Source organism: Egretta garzetta, unplaced genomic scaffold (genome assembly GCF_000687185.1).
Source record: "Egretta garzetta isolate BGI_Z169 unplaced genomic scaffold, ASM68718v1 scaffold46, whole genome shotgun sequence".
Taxonomy (NCBI): domain Eukaryota; kingdom Metazoa; phylum Chordata; class Aves; order Pelecaniformes; family Ardeidae; genus Egretta; species Egretta garzetta.
Window position 1 is genome coordinate 3,369,920 of NW_009260268.1, and position 22,238 is coordinate 3,392,157.

General features: G+C 38.2%; 1 protein-coding gene across 1 annotated transcript in view; it reads left to right on the forward strand.

Moving 5' to 3' along the window:
• TENM3 (teneurin transmembrane protein 3) overlaps window positions 1-22,238 on the forward strand; it is a 320,392-nt gene that overhangs the window by 223,886 nt on the left and 74,268 nt on the right. Inside the window, 7 exon segments of the mRNA XM_035897781.1 lie at window positions 3,653-3,710; window positions 3,712-3,865; window positions 10,456-10,666; window positions 11,159-11,260; window positions 11,421-11,615; window positions 12,955-13,155; window positions 16,131-16,316. Coding sequence (XP_035753674.1) covers window positions 3,653-3,710; window positions 3,712-3,865; window positions 10,456-10,666; window positions 11,159-11,260; window positions 11,421-11,615; window positions 12,955-13,155; window positions 16,131-16,316 — 1,107 coding nt within the window.

Below are 22,238 nucleotides of genomic sequence, written 5' to 3' on the forward strand. Positions count from 1 at the left end.
ATCTCATGTTAATTAAAGGTGTAGTAACTTCTTAATTAGATGTTATGTTGAGGTTTTTTCCTATAAAGCTATGTTTTTAAGGAGGATTTTGATTTCATTTCTCGAAACGGTTGTTGCGGAAGGATAGATAGCAGATGTCTCACAGAAAAAGATCTGAATAAAAGGTTATTCAATGGAATGGGAGAACATGCTATTGACTGTAAATCCAGCCTTGCAACCTAATATTCTAATTAGTACTGCCTTTGAAGGATGGAAAATGATATTCTGTGTAACTGTACAGCAATTATTGTTGAGCATTTTTGTGGTTTGGCTGTGCATTCATTTTTATTCTGTGTTATAGATACTCAGTTATTCACAGTGTATCTTGTGTTTTAATCTATAAAATGTTTGCAAATGAGAGGGAGTCATTTCGGTGGTATTTGTGAATTTTTTTTCTTGTATAATAATTAAATATTGTTTATTACTTTAAATATTTATTTAGGTCAGGATTTTGTCCACCCTAACCTCAGACAGTCAAAATACAATTTACAAAAACTAAATGTAACAAATATTTTACCCATTAATTAACTGTAATGCATTGGATTATCAGTATCACAAATACATCATATAATGACTATATATTAGATAGTATGTGACACGGCAAATTAATGTATTTTGTAAATTAAATCATAATATATATAGCAATATATGTACAAATCGTGGTATAAATATCGTTTACCTGTAAGGATTTCTATGTATTTGTATTATTGTCTTTTGGGGAAAGTCTATGAAAGAAGAAATTTTAGGGATAGAGAAGAAGTACAGTGAAAGAGAAAGTATTCAGGAGGCTAGGTATTTTAAAATCTGGTTTCTTACTTGGACTGTTAAGTCATTATGGAATTGTGTGAATGAACATGACATTTCATATTTTCATTTAAAGCTGCGTATAAGAACTGTTACTGTTTAGAAAGTCAAAAGAAAATTATGACACTACTGAGACTTTTTCTTATGCCCATTGGGATACAACAGGGAACAAAGACTAATTAACGCCCTATTCTTAGGAGGGCAAACAACTAGTGACAATTTTGAGAGAGGTGGTGTGGCATTAAAGGGATATGGCTACAGGGTAATGCCACCTCTTTTTTGGTGAAGAAAATGGGGGTCTGTAGGAAAAAAAAAGTTGTCTAGTTCGTCTTTTCAGTAGTAAGAGGTAGTTGTTTTTCATTTCAAATGTAGAAATAGGGGAAGCTGCAGATCAATACTGCAAACAAGTGTTTATTGTTTAGTGATTACCAGTCACCAGTGTGTGAATTTATACGACACAGCATGCTTAAATATGAAGGAAGTGGTAAGAAACAAATGCTTACATGAACCGAAATAGTGAATACAGATCCATCTTCTAGAATAACATATGAATATTGTGAAAGGTTAAGTCCAAAGTTAGAAGAGCATCAGAGTCATCCTGAAAAGTGTAAAAAAATTGGTTTCCCCAAGATCAGATATTTCACTGTCTTTTCTCAACAGAACACTGATCAATATGATGATCCTGTAAGTGAGACATTTTCAGTGACTGCAACACCATTGTGGCACAGCTCTGATGATGATACAAGCCCCCACTCAAGGCCTCTCAGTAGTGCTTCTGTACCTGTTTAATTCAGCAGCAGTTTCTGTTCATCTTGGATGCACAAAAAGTGGCGAGGATCAATCTGTGACCTCACCTGGCATTTCAGATTTTAATCTCATTTTTTTAAAGTCTAAATGTTTGCAAAAAGGTTGTGTCAGTTTGTTCCGTCAAATGATGAATAATGTAGAATTTGAACATAAAAGACAGGGCAGCAACAGAGTGTTGTCAGTTCTCCAGAACACTTGTACGCAAACAAGTCAGCATCACTTGAACATGCTTATCACATTCAGATGGGTTTAGTTCAATCTTTATAATAGACTGGCTGCTGAAAATAAAGAGTATAAATTGGTAAAAACACAGCGGACTGTAAGATTGTAACTACAGTTCCATTTTTCTTCATTTTGCTTCACTGAAGGCTCACCTTGATGTGCCAGCTGCTTAAATGCAGCATTACTCGCTTACTCCTGAATTGACATGTTGGTAAGCAAGTTCTTACACATACCTTTGCATCTTAGTGTAGATTTGACAGCACTGATTCCATCGGATTGAAGTAGGCTTTGACCCTGGCACCAGCTTCCAAGACTGGCTACGTCCAGCTGCACAGCATGGAGTTAGTGCCTGAACATCAGATCTGAGTCTTCGGCCTCAAACAGACTTGATGCAAACTCATCTAAGCCATCCCAGAATTTAAAGTTGGGTGGTGACGGTTTGTGCAAACCACTTCTTTAGTGCATCAGTCTTAGTAGTACTGTTTCCTACAAATCTGGAAGGTAGAAGACACAACCACAACTAAACCACAATTTGTCTGCTGATGAGCTTTGAGAAAAGTTTATAATCATTGCCAGATGTAGCATATGCATGTGTGGTACAACCAGGGCAACATGGAGATCTCAGAACTATTGCAGACCCGTGCTGTTCATAGCATCCAGCCCAGTGCCTTGCAGGGTCATCAGGTTGGGCTGGCACAGTTTTACCCCTTTCATTTATTTGACAGTGCTTCACTGGGACAGCACAGAGCCTTGCAGATTGGATGATACTGTTCTGTACTTGAGCTACAGTGTAGATTCAGTCTCTGTTACTTGGACTTGCTTACTGGAAGAAAAAGTTTGTTGGGAGTATCTAAAGGTTATGTCTTATTTTCTTCTTTCTTAATGCCATGACCAATAGTCCAGTTTTTTGGTGTTAGGATCTGACTTTTGCATGTGTCTTTTGCATGTTAGCATCTTCTTTGCTTCTTCTGGGTATTTCCAAGCCATCATCACTGGCCTCCTAAGGCTAACTGATAGTTGTACAAATGCTTTATAGAGAAAAATCGTTAATGCCCTTCAGTGCTATGTTCTTATTTCTAGTAATTGGCCTGCAGGATAAATAAATATTCATGATATAGAAAATAGTGAAAGTACCAGACTTTGACATGCTATTATACATTTTATTCAGGAGGCAGTGTGGACAAGGAGGTGATAACTGGCTTGGGGCTAAGGCTGGGGACTGCAGAGGATGTAGGCATTACGGGGAGCAAAGGCCTAAGGACATAGGCACAATGGAACAAGAAACACTGTCTTTCATTTTAGGGAATGCAAAAACAAAAAAAAGGAAACCAGAGCTGTAGACATTGTTAGTATTGTATAAAAGCTCTGATATTTAATGTAGAGAAGACTGTACATTAATTCTCTTGGCTGCTTATGTCTGTTCTTAAAATCTGTATGCTGCATTTCCCTTTACCTTAAATTTTTTTAGTATGAGACTTTATGCTGGAAAAACCTGTTAAAATACTTGAGGAAAAAAGTAAATAGTTTAATGTAGATACTAAAACAGTTTTCGTAATTCTAGCGCTTAGGGAACTTACAGTATTTTTACTTGGTAGGTATTTGTGGTATCTTTGCCTTTTTATTTCCAAATCAGTGAACTCCCTGGGATCTTACATTCAGAAAGATTGTCAGGTAACATTTTATCTGAGGTGATTCTAAATATTTGACGGTTTATGTGACGGATGATTGAAAGCCAGAAAGGTGTACTAATTTTTGATCTCTCATTATTCTAACCTGTCAGGAAAATTAGGGGGATTTGCACAAGAAAACAACACTATAGATTCCGGAGAACTTGATATAGAAAAAAAAGGTACAAGAAGTTCCCCCTGGGATTTTTTGGAGATCACAACTCTTCATTGATCAGCCACAATTTCTAAAATTCAATATATCCCTTCAGAAAGATGCATTGATTGGAGTATATGGCCGAAAAGGCTTACCACCTTCACACACTCAGGTGAGAACTGCTTGCATTAAAAGTAGGACACGTTATTGAAAACTGTGAGCTTGTATCTTCTGTATCTTTTTTCTTTCTCAGGATTACATCCTTTTCCATTTTGCTGATCTTTATTTTTACTTTTTATACTTTATTGATCTCATGTGATGTCCAAAACATTTATAATACTGTAAGTGATGGGATCTAAAATGGGGGGGGGGGATAGGACAGGGGGGAATTCTTATTTATAAGCCATTCTGAATGCCGTGAGCAATGATGGTGCTTTAGATACAGAGTTGTTTCATGCAGAATTTATATGTACTTTTTTGCTTCTGTGGTATATAGACATACCTTTAAAAACCTAAGCAAACTATTACAGCATCTTATGGCCAACGTGTGGTCAAGAGTGCCTGGCAAAGACTGCATTTGCCAAATTTCCAAGCGAGAAGACAACAGGTTTTTAAGGAAGTTTCAGTTTGTTCTATAAGCAAATGCTACAGCATTTACATCTTGGTGTCTCACTAAATAAATACATAAAAGAAAAAATAATACGTGTCTACGAAGATACAATGAACTGGGGTGGTAAAAGTGTCAGTCTTCACTAAACATTTAGTGTCTTGAAAGTTTGTTCTTAAGTATCGTAGGGGGGTTATTCTGCTCCGTACCTCAGGTTTCTAACAAGACTTGTTATTGCATATGGTCATGCTTTTGCCTAGTAACAGAGAAATACTTTTTACCCATTGTTATAGAACAGTTAAAGTATAAAAGAATGAATAGTCTTCTGGATTGGCAGGAGAAAGGGAGAATCATTGTCTGAGAGAGTATTTTAGAATCAGTTGTATTCATATTTTATTTTTAAGATTTAAGGCCCTCTTAGTTTAGATTTCCTGTAGCTCAATATTTCTCCAAGTTCTGGCTCTGACCCATTGTTCCACCTGAAAAGGGAGCTGAGCTCATGCTCTTCTACTGCATTTAGGGAATTATGCAACACCTTACTGATTTATATTTTTTTAAAGTATATGGATTTGCCCTGGACACAAAGTATATCAGCCTAATGGTATAATTGGAGAAAAGCTTGACTGATTATGCCTGATACACAGTAAATCCATAACTGCAGAATTCAAATTTTTTTTTTTAAACCCACAATTTTTTTTATTTTTATTTGCATGCTACTGCACTATTAAAATTTGTTTTGTTTTTTTCTTCAGGCAGAACTTTTAAAAGACCTCGAACATAGAAATATTGCTAATTATATCACCTATTTAGCAGTTGCAAACCACAGAGGAAGAATTAGGTTCAGCAAAGGAGCTTCATGCAGCTAAAATCACAGAATATTACATTAGCTTTATTTTTTAGTTTAGTTTCCATTAAACTACAAACAATTTACTGAACACAAAAAAAGCACTTACGTTTATTTAAAAATTTTATCCTCATAAAAATGATTAAATGGATTTTCTTCAGACCTTCACATATGAACACCCACCCTCAGGCTGACAACAAGCATGAGAAATTCTAGCTCAAAGAAAATTGATTCAGAAAGTTATCAGCCATTGGAAATAGGGGTTTGGAATACTAATGCCTTCTCAATGATAACAATAATAACAGGAGCTAGGGGAATACATCTGTGGCGAGAATGAATAGAACTGAAGAAGCTGATCTGGACTGTGCATTTATATGAGAAGTTATGGAAGTAGATATGTCTATGAAAAATGATGCTTCCTTGATTCCTTATCCTGGAAAAAGATTGAAATAAGGGTGCCCTTCATCCAAAAACTCGGGAAAAGAAGATAACTAAATCTGTTTCCCATCATCTGTGTTACACAGACTCCTTTCCCTTTGGATTCCTACTACCCGCATGCTTATTCACATTTAAGTATGATACAACAGAAAGAATCATATGTGAATCCTGCTGCTGTGTCTTCTGTAGTTTCTGTGACATTTTGGATATATTGTTCCCAGGATATAGGTCAAGCTCCCTTGTCCTATTTTTGACTGGTATATAATTAGAGTATTTTTTACAAACCATTTGACTGACACTTGATACCTTCAAAAATTAGGCATGCTTACTTATCGGTGCCCTGGTGAACTTCTAGGGCTGCTGAAGATTCCCAAGGGTGTGGGGTTATCAGAATGTTTATGTGGCCTTGAACCCAGTGATGCCTGGTTTAGGTGCCTGAGATAAAGCATGTATGTAATCTAAAAATGCAGTTCCAGTGAGCGGTTGGGCTGTTTTTTTGTGACTGCACTCCTGCACATGGAGGAAAAAATGGAGTAAAATACTTTTCAATAGTTCAGACCTTTCTGCCAGAAAGTTCTAATCACAGGACTTTGATGAAAATACAGCTTATACTGGTAAAATATGTATTCTACCAAAGTAGCTTAGACAAATAAAATAAGGTATTTAGGCAAAAGGATGTCTAATGAAATAGAACATTGAAGGGTTTGCAAGCATAGATCTATTTCTTGTTATTTCCCCTAACTCTTATGGCTTATACTGATAAAAGTTCTTAATTGCAAGCCAGGCATAGCTGTCAGGGGCAGACTAACAGCTAATTCTGGGCTTCGCTGCATATACTCCCATCAGGTGAGACAGCTTACTCTGTAGCTCCAAGTATCACAGGAATATGACAAACACATGAATGTCCACGCTGGGTCTTATCAAAGGCCCATCTAGCCCAGCATTCTGTCTGTGATGGTGGCCATTAGCAGATCTGTAGAGATTAACACAGCAGCATGACAGATTTGTAGTGATTCTTCCTACAGTACACTCTTGGCTTCCAGCGTATTAAGGCTGAAGGACTTCCTGAGTCAAAGGTACTGTCTTTGAATTTTACAGCCTTTGATAGATTCTTTTTTCTTGTGAATTTGCATAGTCACCTTTGAACCTATGGAAGCTTTTAGCATCTGTGACATTTGCAGCAAGGAGTTTCATGGCTTAAATACATATCTAACAGTATACTCCTCAGTATGTTTTGAGGCAGCCTCCTGGCAGTTTCAGTTTGACGCTATGTTGGTAGTGTTTTCGAAGAGGCAGTGGAGAGTTTCTCACCAATTTCTTCTCCATGCCACCCTTCATTTATAGATCTCTAGTGTCCTCAGAGAGTTGTAGTTTTTCCAGTCTGTTTCGTCATTCTTTGGATGAAAGCTGCTTCAGTCCTTCGATCATCCTTTTCCTTTTCTGAATGTTCTCCAGTTTTACTGCAGCCTTTTTGAGATGGGGAGACCAGAACAGCACAGAACGTAGCAGATGTTTAAGTACGAAGGTTTCTTGCATTGGCTTAATGATGTCTGCTTTTTTTTTTTTTTAATCATAGAACTGATATTTCCATAGATCTGTCTTCCATAGCTCCAAGATCTCATCCCAGAATGATAAAAGTTGGCTCAGACCCCATCTCTGGATGTGTAAAGCTAGGGTTGTTTCATGAGGACTTTGAAAAGTAGGATCTCACCCATATATATCACTTCATGTCTGCGTCTCTTGAATGCTATCTGCCCTTATCTCCTAGTCACAGAGTGACAAGTGCTATTAAAAAAACTTATGCAAATGAGCAACTGCTGCCTGTTTCTCAAACGTCAGTATTTGAATTTTCAGCTCGTATGTGAAATAATAGAGAACTGATTACTACCTGCACTCTGCCAGCATTTGTAAAGTTTTCTTACCAGCTGTCCCCCTCCAATATCTTCGCTCATATGCCTATGATACCCTACATGTGTCACCACCACCATCTTCTTTAGCTCCCTCCTTATATCTTTGGTGTTTCTGTGAATGTCTGTCTTCTCTCCATGTCACCTTTGGCTATAATGCAAAACTTGCATATGACATTTACCACCTTGTTCTCCACTTGTCTCCCAGACCCTTTGCCTGTTTATCCACCTCTTTTTTGTATCCAGTTAAAACCAAACAGAGAGTAAGAGGAAACTGGAGTCCATCTTTCCATAGCTGTACAACCTCTGATGCCAGTTATCTTACCACTGCAAGGGACATAATGGAAGTATGATAGAAATGAGCTTGGGAGAGATCTCAAGAAATCTCTTAGTTTACACCCTCGTCTTGGAAGGGGATCAACTGTATTGAAACCATTCCTATCAGTTGCTTAGCATTTCATCATGAAATAATAACAGAATGCTGCAGATTTAACTCTCCTTCTGTTCCATAATCCAAGACAATAGGGATATAGCCTATAGGTAATGGTCTGAGATACTGTAATTGGGACAGAATTTTTGGTTGTGTTTCTGTATTCTCTTCAGGTATGGAAATCAGTCTCAAGTACACCCACTATGTGTGTGTCACAGACCGATCTGAGATGCATAGTTCTCTCTTTCTGGGGAATCATAAATAAATCAGCCAGAAATAATTGACGGTGGCTGTCCATTCAAAACCCAATCAATGCAAGCCTGAAAGTCTTTGTGACACTTTCTAAAAATGTCAGTTCCATTGCAGCCAGCGAATCAATATGTTTATTTAAAGAGACTTTAAGAATAAAGAAAGGACTTTGGTTTAAAGGAAAACTGAATGGAATGATAGGGCAAATCAGCACATTTAGGCTCAATATAAAGGTAATTAATTTATCCTCATAGGAGGAAAATAAAATTAGTATTTTTTTGGTTATGAAGATAATTGTTTTTCCAGTCTCCTTCTGTTACCATGTACTAAATATAAAAAAACAGCCTTTAAAAGGGTTAAGATCAATTATTGGTTTTTGCTGGGGGACAGAATGAACTAAAATGGTCTAAAATGGTGTTTAGATAACAGCATATGTCCTTATTACATTACAAATACAAAAACATTAATTGTACCATGCTTGTAAGCCATTAGTATACTCTCTGTGGTCAATCAAGTAGTGTAATCACTTGTTCCTGTATCAAAAACTTGGTTTTAATCTGAAATTGTCCTCCTACAAAAAATGATCTTCTGCAGTATACGAATTACAAGGTCACTCCTAATGTCCATAAATTACTTGTTAAAGCTCAAAACCCCCTGAGCTTTCTCTTTTTTAAAACATTAGTGAAAAACACAACCAGAAAGAAGTGTTCTTGAGTCAGGTGTGAGGAAAAAAAAACCAACTAAAATTGTTTTTCTCTCTCACAAAATAAGATAAATATTTAACTCTCTGACAAATGAGAATGTTGAATGGTTTTGAATAATTTGTGCTCTCCCAAAACAGTTGCATTCGTTTCCATGTGGTGCAGCACGTACATTCAAAGTGACAGCACACCAGCGTACTGGCTTCTGCACATCCTAATCACGTTATGTTCTGTTCTGCTGGCTCAGACATAGCTGGAAAAGTGTCTCAGGTGTTGATAGAAGCATGTTAACTATGCGTTTCCTTCACATCCGGAATGGTAGGAAGATAATTCTTGTTACTGGAGAGGAACATCCTTACAGTAGCAGTGAATTTTGGCCTGCAGTTTCAAGAAGAGAACATAAGTACTTAATCCCTTGTTCTGGGACAAAGGCTATAGTGTTTCCTTTTGTCCTGCGAGCAGTTTCTGAAGGTCACAAGTCAGGGTGTAAAACCACTGATTCTCTGGTCCCAGTAACCTGTGTTACCCTAGCTCAGGTGAATCGGTGGTTTCAAGTACTGGCCTTTGCTTAAATAGCCCCTGGATATAATTGCATTTGAGAGATCTCTCAAGCATGTGGGAAGATCAAAAGTTTACACGTTACCGTTCACTTCATACAATAAACTTGTAGCAGAGTAAAAGTGAAACTGTGAACAGACTCGGCAGGAAAAGCAGACTCCCTACCACAAGCAAGAATGCTCTTTAATTTTTCTACCCTTTTAATTTTGCTATATACACACTGATCTTTACATGATAAACATGCAGAAGACATCTTTCAAGCCATGAGAGCAGACTGCCAGACAGTGTAAATCAGGGTAGGGCCCAGAGCAGATTTAGCCTTCCAGGTGCTATGAGCACTAGTTAAGATTAAGATGCATAACGTCTTGGGTTGTGAGTTTGCTTGTTGTATCAGCTGAGATGCTGCTACATTTTTCCAAGCCCCACTGATAGTTGTTAACAAAACGATACATGCTGTCCATTGACCTGAGGTACCATATTTTCTGTCAGTTTTTCATTTTAAACAGTTGCAATGTTTTAGGCTTCCCATCGCCTCTTTTGGGCTTCTGTGATAGGAAATAAAGCCTTGCTCTCCTTCCTCCAGAACTCCAGGCTGTCTGAAAGCGGGATCAAGCAATTTAATCCTTCATATGAAACTAAATGAAAAGCAAAGTAGATTATTGGTGTTGGATATTACTGTTAACCCATATGCATATAATAGACTGAAAGTTAGCTCTCACCTGTAATTCAGGTGGCAGTCACCACTGCAGACTCATTTCAACTGATGTTTTCTTCCCCCCCATTAGGTTCATTGGCCACTTGTCACCAAAAAAGCCAGTCTAATAAGCACGACAACTAGTTCGTATTTTTGTTTGAAGTCTTGGCAAGGGACAAAGAAATAAGCCAGGATTGTTTTCAGCTCTTGCTTCACTGCTCCAGAAGGAAACTCTTGATCAAAATACAAGCATATTGTCAGGGTGCTGTGGGGAAGCTGGTGGTGCCGTGGGTCATCCCGTGACTTGTCAAGCTCCTGTCTGTTCCTCCCACAGTATGACTTCGTGGAGCTCCTGGATGGCAGCCGGCTGATTGCAAGGGAGCAACGCAACCTGCTGGAGTCGGAGAGAGCGGGGCGGCAGGCGAGGTCTGTCAGTCTCCACGAGGCAGGTTTTATCCAGTATTTGGATTCTGGCATCTGGCACCTGGCCTTTTATAATGATGGGAAAAATGCGGAGCAGGTGTCTTTTAATACCATAATTATAGGTAAGCATAATCTTCAAAGCTCTTACCAAATGCTAGGCTCTGGTCAGGGTTTTTAGGAATACAGAGATAGGTTTTCGTAGTTAAACGATCTGACTTTTTTTCACGGGTTTTCCATTCATAGTGTTTCTTTTGCTGCTCAGAATAAAATGCAGAATATATATTTTAATCACTTGTTCTAAGGCATAAGGAGTAAAACAGTGCTTGAAAGGAGGACACTGTTCTGAAGTATTTGTGAAATGGCACAGGGCTGGATTTTAAGTGTGGAGCTTATATGGTTTTACGATTATAATTTGAGCCTTTTTGTTGGAACGTAATGTCCTAAGGTACTAGAGGCATCAGCAATAGAAAATCACACCTATCCATGCTCTTCAAACAAGCCAAACGTAAACGCTTCTCTCATAGCAAGAGCGCGCTGTCCATTAGTAGTGGTTCAAACGATAGGTACTTCATGCAGTGGGCGTCTGTGAATTATCCTCCTTTTTTTTCCTTTAGAGTCTGTGGTGGAATGCCCCCGAAATTGCCATGGTAACGGTGAATGTGTTTCTGGATCCTGCCATTGTTTTCCTGGCTTTCTGGGCCCCGATTGTTCGAGAGGTAAATCAACCCAATCCTTTTCTTGAGTCAGTTTAAGCGAGCATGAAGACAAATACATCGGAAAAGCAACTGGCATGTGTCTTGCTTCTTAGATGTTCTTCTTTATAGAGCTTTGGTGAAGAACTTGGTTTTAATTTTTCTGCCGTGCTTCATTTCACAGCAGCCTGCCCGGTGCTGTGTAGTGGCAACGGGCAGTACTCCAAAGGACGCTGCCTGTGTTACAGCGGCTGGAAGGGCACCGAGTGTGATGTGCCTACAACTCAGTGCATCGATCCCCAGTGCGGCGGCCGGGGCATTTGCATCATGGGCTCTTGTGCATGCAACTCCGGATACAAAGGAGAAAACTGTGAAGAAGGTAAATGAGTAAATATTTACCCCAGCACCTGCTGTTGTTGGTCAGCTTTCCAGCTGGCACATCCAGCTCTATCGATTTTGCTGGATCGAGATCCTACACACTAGTGCTGTTTCTTCAAAAACCATTTTAGAATACTAAAAATCAAGTTTGAGAATCACTAGTATCGCTGAATTCTACAGAATTATTATACTTTATTTATTATCAAGTCATCAGTGGGAAAATTCTTAATAATGAGTGATATCTTTTTGCTTGACAGTAAATTTATATTTATTTTTTCTGGCTGAGGTCAGCTGAGAAGAATGCACACAAAAAATAGATGTTGGAATATAGGAAGACTTACTGAATTTTCACACTATAGAATAAATCATTAATGTATTGCATTTGTTAGTGATCTTTTCCACCAACCACATTGTGGAAAGTGCTGATTCAAATGCATCAGAGTGAAAAATGATGCATCATTTTTGTCTTCCAAAGATGTGCATAATAATATTCGTTCTGGTGTGCTGAAAAGTGCAGTTCATTTTCCATTCTATTTTTTTAGGGAGTAAAAAGCGCCATTTTCTTCCTCAATCAAATTGATTTTATTGATCTCCATGTACAAAGTAATGCAATTAAGTCTCTGGAATTAAATTTTCAGACCATTGACCCTACAAGTGTAACATTTTATTGAGTCAAATTGCTAAATTAAATCTCGTCATCTAAAGCACATTAAAGTGAATTAAGACAGATAGACAGTATGCAACTCATTTATTTCTGAAGCAAGCTGAGGGTCCTGTACAGCTGTCAAAACTCTGTAGCGGTGGATCAGGTCAGTTGATACCGAGTGCTGCAGGGAATCCAACACTTGTTACACTGTGATTAGGCAGAACAAAGATCAGTTGCCCAAGACCCAAAGCCAATCTTCTTGTAATTCAGAAAAATTAGCAAACCTTGAAAGGTTCTCCGTTAACTCAGTGGTAGCCTGTAAATGTCTTGATGTCAGTTATGACACAAATTTCGCAATACCAGAAAGTGATGCAGAAGCAAGGTGTTTTTACAAAGAAAATTGCTGCTATGCAATTACAGTGACGATAAAGTGTGATTTACCTTGTTGCCAGAGAAGGGAGGCTGGCATCAAGATACCTTGGTCCCTTCAGTCTTTTCCTCACTCATGCAGTGAAACAAAGGTGAACTTCTCTGCTTCTACCTACTGATGTTTACTTTTAAGATGAGTGCAGTGCTGCCTATTTCACAAGGTCTTAAAATGCAGATTAAGCTCAAAAGTGCTGTGAGCATCTAGGGCTTGATTGCTGTTGTTAGGAATGACAAATTTAAGCTGATCTTTCTCGTGTCCCCACAGCGGATTGCTTGGACCCAGCCTGCTCCAGCCACGGCGTGTGCATCCACGGCGAGTGCCACTGCAACCCGGGCTGGGGAGGCAACAACTGTGAAATCCTGAAGACAATGTGCCCTGACCAGTGCTCTGGCCACGGCACCTATCTTCAGGAGAGTGGTACCTGCACCTGCGACCCCAACTGGACAGGTCCAGATTGCTCCAATGGTAAGGGTTAAAAGCACTCACATTTTGTAAAATGGTGACCTCTTTAAGGGCAGCATGTTAGTGACATTATTGTGTTAGGACCTGACCTGCTGAGCTGTTGGAAGTCTTTGAGTTGACTTCAGCATGAACTGTGAATTGATTAAAAGGTTCAAAATAACTGATGAATTTGAAGTATTTGAAAATCAATGTATTTGTTGGTATATTTTAGCTGCCTTCACATGGTAACTTCAGGTACTTCACATGCAAGTACAGAATGTTCTTTGTATGATCTATGGATCTAAGTGTCATCTTACCTAATACATCTATATAGAAATTTAAAAGTACGCTAGTGAAACTAGAGACAGTCACGTTTTAAAAACTTCTCCAGCTAATTGGAAGTATTTTTCTTGAAAAACAGACAGCATTCCAGTTTGAAGCCAAAGGGAATGCAAGAATAAATCCTAAACAGCTTTCAAGGAAGAGCACAGGCTGCCAAGGTGGAAGGAATTGGTAGGAGTGAAGAAGCAGAGGGGTTTCCTTAAGCCTGAAACTGAGCTTATTATAACCATAGTCTGAGCTTAGAAACAAAAGGAGAAAATGACTCGAGGTGCTATCACAGAGGGCAGAATCTAAATATTTATAAAGTATGACTGCAGCCTTTTGACAAATACAAATTTTTAAAATATTGTTTGGTAGCCACATATCAAAAGAGAAATCACGTTTAACTATGAGACATATATTTGTCTAAAACAGTTCATCTAACAGCTCAGATGATTTTGTTAATGAAAACTGAACACATGGGCTAGCTGGGTTTATGCCAGCTTATGAATAAATATAACTTTTTCATGAGGAACCATCTTTTTAAAACAAATGTACTTCCTGACCAGGATCTGTGATACTCCGTAATGGTTTATGCATACGAGAGTGATAGGACAGGGTTCCAAACATTCAAGAAAAAGTGACAGAGAGAAGAAAATGTTGTCTTCTATTAAATTTGTTTAGAAGAAAAAATGCTTCTCTGAACACTTCTAGCTCTAAAAATGGCTATTTGTGAGAGATCCTTTCTATTTCTCAGGCAAAACATAGATCCTCTATTTCTTGACACAGCGTCCTCTATGCTATTTTTGATGAAGTTATACTTCATCTTTTACTTACATTTCAAGGAATGATTGGTCATTAAAATAAAGTAAAATATTTATGATCTTCTCAAATATTTCAAAAGTGTCAAACTCACAAAAGAGCTGTGTAAAAACGTGCACAGACTATTTGCTGAAGTCATGCAAAATGACCTTCAGAGTGGTACACTAAGAAAGTAAATCTTACCCATAAACATTTTGTTAAGCTGCTAGAAGAAAAAAAGAATGAGTTATTTCTATCAGAGGGGTTTATAGGTTTGAAATCAGCAGAGCTTTCCTCTATCTTCATCAGCAGTTTGTCCGTTAATTAGCCCTTCAATTCCACTTCAATTAAATTAACTCTAATTAATAAGTTCATTACAAAGATTGACGCACCTTGCTCAAAGCTAGTGTGCTAAAAGCTGATAAACACCTTCACCCTAATGAAAAATTGATTAGATTGAAGAGAAATAAACCTTTCTTTCTTGGAGCTGCGTTGATGTTTTGTGACTCTAAAGTTAATCAAACCATCTTGCATCCCTTAATCAAAAATTTAATTCAAAGTAGATACAAAATGTTGTATTAAAAAAAAAAAAGGAGGGGAAAATTACAGCTGTGTTTCTCCATAAAGGTTTTGGGCTGTTTCTTTTGGGAAATATCACACCTCCTTGATACCGTGTTTAATGTTCCACAGCACTTTGAGACAGAGGGTTATACTCTATGGGGGAAGAAAAAACACTGTTGAGTGGGAAACTGGAAACCTTTCTTGCACTGAATGCTTCTTTCTTTTGCTGCTTAAAATAATTTCAGTCTTCTGTTACTAAAATGTTCATTGTCTTTCACAAGAAAACAAAAACTAAATACAGTACTTCTATGAACCAGTACGTGGTTACAGCCAGATGTATGCCAAGGAACTAAAGAAGTCCCTCAGGCTGTATTGTATCTCCTCTTTTTTTTCTGTTGTCTGCTTAGCAGAAGTAAAGTTTGCTGGAGTCTGACTAAATGAACCAAAACTGTAAATGCAAAATCTGGCAGTCTAAATTATCATCTTGTATTAGCTGAGACTTAACGTGCGTTGTTTGGCCTCTGACTACCTTTGGCTGTTAACGTATTTTTTCAATTATTCTATCAGTTACAAGATCCTGTTACTATATGTAAATGACAAGTTAAATTGCTGTATGTTGATTTATTTTTTTTAACAATCTATTATTTAAACCAGACTGCTCATAGCTGTCACTGATACAAATTTACTGAAAGTAAAAGAGAATCATCTTTTATATTTAACAGATGTGTCAGTATGTCAGCATAGTACTAATTTGTCTCACTAAGGCTGATTCTTTATAATGAAAAAATGTGTCAGAAATGGCACATTTTTACTTTGAAAGAAAACAGGGAGCACAGTAGGGAGAGGAAACCTTGTTAAAATGAACTTGTATTAATACTAGATTTTCATTCACAACACACAATGACCTACATATGTGGTATATTTAGTCACGAGGAGTACACTCTAAGTTCTAGTAGGTTAGTGCCATATAATCTTAAGTTATAAAAGGTTACTCTTAGAGATATGTGATCACAAAAAATATGAATGAAAATTACTCAGAGCTAACAGAAGAGCTGTGGACACTTAAGCACCACTAAGTCTGCTGGATAACTAAGTGAGCATTAGCATAGAGATAAAACTCTGTACTCCATATTCTGTTGGGCCCTACCTGAAAATGCCTTTCACAGTAAGTTCCTTCGATTTAATTTTCCAAGATTTTGCCTTTCTTATTCTTCACGTGTTGAATTAAAATGTAGCGCTGCTTATTAATGCATACCCTTTCTCTCCCATGTGCACTCTCTGCCTCCTTTTCTCCCCCTCTCTCCTCTCAAATCCAGAAATCTGTTCGGTGGACTGCGGCACACATGGTGTGTGCATGGGTGGCACGTGTCGCTGCGAGGAAGGCTGGACGGGCGCAGCCTGCAACCAGAGAGCCTGCCATCCCCGCTGCGCGGAGCATGGCACCTGTAAAGACGGGAAGTGTGAATGTAGCCAGGGATGGAACGGAGAGCACTGTACCATTGGTAGGCTGGCTATGCTTTACCCTGTTTTGGCTGCAAAATTCAAACAGCCAGCGCTGCTGGCCGTGTCTGAATAAGAAGTGAATTATTTTGAAGCTTTTTTCTTCAAACTGAGTATTTTCGCATGTCAGTCTGTGTAAAGGAGTTGATATTTTAAGAAAGGAAATGGTTATATAATGGCTCATCAGTTCTTCATACCTAGTTTGCCATGAAAAAGAGGTGGAAGAATTTCCTTTTCAATCTTTTCCCTTAAACTGCCTTTTGCTGAGGGGGAGGTTACTTTTGTTTTAAACTGTAAACATATTATTTGATCTGTGCTTTTCTATTTTTATGTGATAGCTCTATGTCTTTCGGAAATGAAGCTTCCTATTTTATTTTTTTTTCTTTTATGGAGAAGAAGCTCTAAGAAGTGACTTGCCTACACAAAAATGTCACTTCCACCTTGTAATAAATGTGATCTAGCTGCCCAAAATTATCTTCTTGTCAAGATAATGCTCTATTTTAGAATTATATCAAATTTCTTAGATGTAAATAATGTAACAGCAGTTTAATACTTGAGATTGAGAAGAAGCCATCCTTATTACAGCTTCTGTGTTTCTGTAATCAAGTTAGTTCTAGCGCCTGGAAACCTTTGGAAATTACTTTGCCTTTATCAGTTGAGCTTTTCTTACTCAGTTATTTACATATGTCCCATGTGCAGCGGGATATCCCTCTTCACTGCACGGGGCTTGACGGTGAGGTAGCATGAGAAATTACGCATGTAGATAAGGGGACTAAGAGAAAGTAGAGGAGGATTTGCCAAAAGGTTTATCATTTTTATATTGATTTTGTATAGCTGTAGTGGTAAGAAATTCCCTTCAATGCTAATCCCCGACTTTGTGCAAGACACTGCAGGTCTGTAACAGAGGAGGAGGGTCCTATCCAAACCTTTTTTGTCTCAGCATAACCACACAGAGAAACTATTGCATGGCAGCAGGTAGGAAGCAGAGTCAAAGGAACTGGCAATGGTCTAACTGTAAGGGATGACCAGCTTATACTTAGGTGTGTGGGGAGCATTGCACAAGGGCTGTGAAGGAGTAACAACGTGGCTCTGCAGGTATTTATGGGGCACACCTGCCAGGTGTGAGAAGCATCATGGCTAAGCACTTAGAGGTGGGTTGAACAGACAAGGAAAGAGGTAGCCACAGGTCAGACAAAAGCAAGAGTAATATTGAGTGATGGGGAAATCATGGATATAAGCTGAATAGTCAAAAAAAATTCAAATAATTAAAAAAATTCCGTAGTTTTATGTTTGGAAAGATTGGGGAGAGTCAGTTAAAAAAGATGATGTAGCCAAAGCAGCAGCATCGGACAGTAAGTCTAATAATGGTAGAGCTGAGGGATGTGAATATAGCATGATTTGCTTTTGCCATAAGCTAAAAAGAGGCTGGAGAATTTTAACTTCCATGGATGTTTTGGAAGGGCTGTAACTCTAAATGTGTTAGCACAGCTAAGCCATCACTGGGGCATGAGTATCTAGAAAATAGTAAAACCCAAGCTGCGTTCCCAGCTAGCTTGCATCCCTGACTGGGAGGCACAGGGGTGGTGCTGCACTTGATGGTCACGGGAAGCAGCAGCGTGAGCTTCTGAAGGCAGGAAAAATGAGGGCCTGTTACAGCTGTATTAACTGATACCCACATCACTGCACCAGGAAGACGAGGCAAGGTTTTATTTTGTAGAAGGGAGCCAGGTGTGCAGTAGTAAGAGTGATTTGTGAATTATTTTTTGCAGAAATCACAATCGATTTTTTTTGGTGTTTACTAATGAGATTGTTCAAACATATGAAGGAGAGGGAACCAAGGTGCATCTGCAGAATCCCAGGGAGAACTGGCAGGGTTAACATTTTTGAGGAGCTTCCAGAAAACCTGCTGACAAAGAGAGTAGAGAGGTGGGGAGAGAACTGCTTTCTGAACAATAAAGTAAATCTTTGGAAGCAGGATAAAGCCTTTCCCTTGACCACTTTAACTTGCCAACGAGCAATTACTCAGCAGATCGCTCTGCTGTTGGTCTCACTGACCTTGGCAGCGTTTCAAGGGTTGTAGTTATACACGGATGAACTGCTCTTGAACAATTTTTCCAACATATTAAGCACAAACAAGTTTTTCCTCAGCGCTGGGCGAGCAGGTCTGTCTTCCCACCTGTTTATTCTTTAAATGGGTGTTTACTTTGTGGCTGCTGCTGTAAAAATAGTTTGATTTGTTTATATTGCCCTTACAGCCTCCAAGACAAGTAATGAGGTACAGGCTCTAGCCTGCTGTTATATTTATTTTTCTTAGAGCTGTTTTCTTCAAGAGCCTGGTGTTTTGGAGAAACCAGGTCATTTTATTGCTCATTTCCAAGAGTATTTGCACTTAGTGGAGTAAAAATTGCTGCTTCCTCAGCTTGGTAAATGAAGAGTCAATTTGCCTTTCTCTCACCTGCCCTGGAGTAGATGGGAGCTCTTTCTGTGCAATACATTTCCAAACACAAGGGATATCAGAATGTTTCTCCATGAAAAACTTTTTTTTTATTGTCACCCTCTTATTTGTAACCCAGGCATTTTTATGCTGCTTACAACTTTCAACTTGGTAGCAGAATATTTACATAACTTGTGTAAAGACTTATGAAAGAATCCCACTCTCCCTTCATATGTCTAAAAAGAAACAATTGTAGTGTTCTAATTTCTAAAAGTCATTAACTATTTAGCTGCAGTAGTGTGAAGCACTGTAGAAATGGAGATGTATTTGTTTGATGCAGCTATTAGCTGGAAGTCACATGAAGTGCAAAAGCCTAAATTTACAGCTTCATCAGGAAAGGAATATTCCAAGGAAGTTGTAAATTTTAAGGGCAATGCATTTATTCACTTTTTTAGGAAAGGAATAGCCCACCAGATCTCTACCTAGATGCACAAAATGGAGTAGATATGTATGCATTAATCACAGCGGCGCTAACTAGAATGTGTACTGAATTATCTAAATCCATAACTCATTTGATCAGAGTTTATGTCATTTTTGTGAAGAGTGAATGCTATTTAAAGTGGTAAATATGTTTTGCACCTGAACTAATGATTTTTATCTATATCTGAATGCTGACTATCTGTCCAGTCTCATTTTCAGTTAGCTCACTGTTTGTATCGTTAGTTGATGTGTTAAAGGGTAGAAAGAAGGAAAAAACCAAACCTGCCTCCTTAATTAAAACAAGGTAGTCCTTCGTTTTATTCCTCTCTAAGATCTTTTAAACCCTAGATTGCTTCTCCAGTTATGCGGATTTTTATGTATGTTTCAAGATATTCAAATGAAAATTTGGCCAAAGGAAATCCTAGTTGCTCTAAACTTCCAGAGACCATATGTTTATTGTTCAGGACATTGGGAAGCAAGATCATAGATGGTTGCAAATGTTTGCTCTTTTGTTCAGATAAAATTTAGGCATCTGCTTCTTAGCATACCTTTGTTAATCATCAGCTTAACAAAGCCCTAGGCTGTGGACCACAAGATAAATTGGGAAATAATATGCATACATATTTTATATACATTTGATTTGTGAGGGAGAACAGAATAGACTAAATAAAGCAAGATTTTTTTTCTTTTTTGAAGTGTGTTTAGTAAGGTGGGCAAGATTGTTTTGACTAATGTGGTAAACCTGATGCATGTTGCTGACATCCACTGTTCCTTTGTGCATCACTGGCACGGGGTAGCTCTGACTTCAATACCACACCTGATAGGGGCCGCACTTGTGAGCCATTGCCTTTGCTCCAAACACATACTTCCAAACATTTATATGAAAGACGTTCATCAGATAACTACATGCTCAGTGTTGTGGTGAAATGAATCTAATGACAATTAATAAAATTCAAGATTTATTGCTATCGTTTAGCATCTTACAGGATTGAACTAAACACTGGCAATGTATGTTCCAAATACTAAGCAATTTAAGGCATCTAAATTGCTTACTGTCTTTTCCCTCCTGGAACTGAAATATTTTACCATTTCCTGTATCTATGCGTGAACAGGTTAAATCAACAGTTTACTGCAAAGCTATGGAAAATGACCTGTCAATTGCTTATTTGGTCTGGGAATGACACTCATGAGTCTGAGGTGAACATCCATATATTTCTTTGTGAAGCTCAACCTGCATCTCAATGTGATACAAGACCACACATGCACAGCTGGTGCCCAGGTGATAGCCTGGATGAAAATTTGCTCTGTAATTAAGTTTTCATAACACAGTTGTGCTAAAATATGTTTTTGTTTCCTTTCTGTCCTGGCTTGCAATGAGTTCAGTGACCCTCTCCTGTCTGAGTAGTTGTTTTGTGAGATCGGAACAGATATTATTTCAGAAAGTCTATTATTTTTTGTGATATAACTGGCATGTACCATGAGTAAATTAAGTAACTGTCATAGGAAGCCCATAAATATGAATACTTTTCCAGCTGCTTTTCCACTAAACTCTGTTACGCTGAATGAAATTAGTAAATAATTAGGTTGGTGGGGAATCTGCTATATCCACGTGCTGTGTAACATCTCAGTTTTACAATGCAGCTTAATTTTTTCTATAGACAAAATTAGTTCTAGAGCAATCTAAATTGCAAATTGGCCAATTTGCATTAAAACTATGCATTCTTGTTCAGATTTGTCAACACCTCTTTTTTAAAAAGTCTTTACCATTAAGCATGGGTGGATAAGACCATCTGTTTATGGAGCTTGCCTGCAGCTCCATTACTTAACACATGAGACAGGTTACAGCTGTTTAATTGTTATCGTGTTAAATGATTATCTTTCAGTCCAAAATTAGTATTTATATATGTATGCATGGAAAGCATGTCGTTAAACATAAGTGATCTAAATGTGGATTAATGTCATTAAGCATTCATATTAATCCCTCAGGAGGGCTCAAGTTAGTGTCATGGTATTCATTCTACTTCTGAGTGATGCGTGAGGCTACTTTACCTGGTACACAGAATTGAAATTGAAATCCAGTGGTGGTCAACTGTAGAAGTGTACGGCTTGTAATATGTTTTTATTCCAGTGAGAATTGGTTTATCTTTGAAGAATTTCCCCTAAAATTTAGTTGAAAAAAAAAACATAACAAGGGACAGGAAAGTACTTATTTTAACCTTTTTCTTTGCATGAAATGACATTAGCATGACAATAAAACCAATCAAGCCAAAAGTAAATTTTCTTCAGCAAGAGATTTCTAGTTTCAGCTATTTTAGCTAGAAAAACAAGGAAGTCATCTGGTTTAGATTTTCAGAATTATGAAAAAAATAAATAACATCTAGAGCACACTCACATAAGTGCATTTCCATTAGTACAGACTCTGTCCTGGTTGCTGGTTAAAATGGTTTTCTGACTAGGGACAAACACAAAGGCATTTTGTGGGCTGGTTTTGTGCGTGACCATGAGCAGTGTAAGCCCAGAAGCACTGCTAGTGTCAAGGAATGCTAAGAAGCAGTCTCCTCCACTAAGGTATATGGTCTGCACGTGCTCTCTTCAACACATGTTTAGCTTAGGGCTTCTTATACTACAGATTTCAAATATAACTAAGGGAAAATTACTCTTTATCTCTTTGTAAGATCAGAGAGCGAGTCAAGACAAATGTGTTCCTCCTGTTAATTAAAGGAAGTGCTTATAGAAAACTTGATACAGCTATATATCATACTATGTATTTTTGAAGTATGGGCTTGACAAAGTAAGTCATGGACCAATTTGAGGGCTTGATTATCTTCTCCACATTTGCAGGTTATAGAATCATAGAATCATAGAATGTTTGGGGTTGGAAGGGACCCCTAGAGGTCATCTAGTCCAACCCCCCCTGCAGGAGCAGGGACACCGCTAACTAGATCAGGTTGCTCAGAGCCCCATCCAACCTGGCCTTGAATGTTTCCAGGGATGGGGCTTCCACTACCTC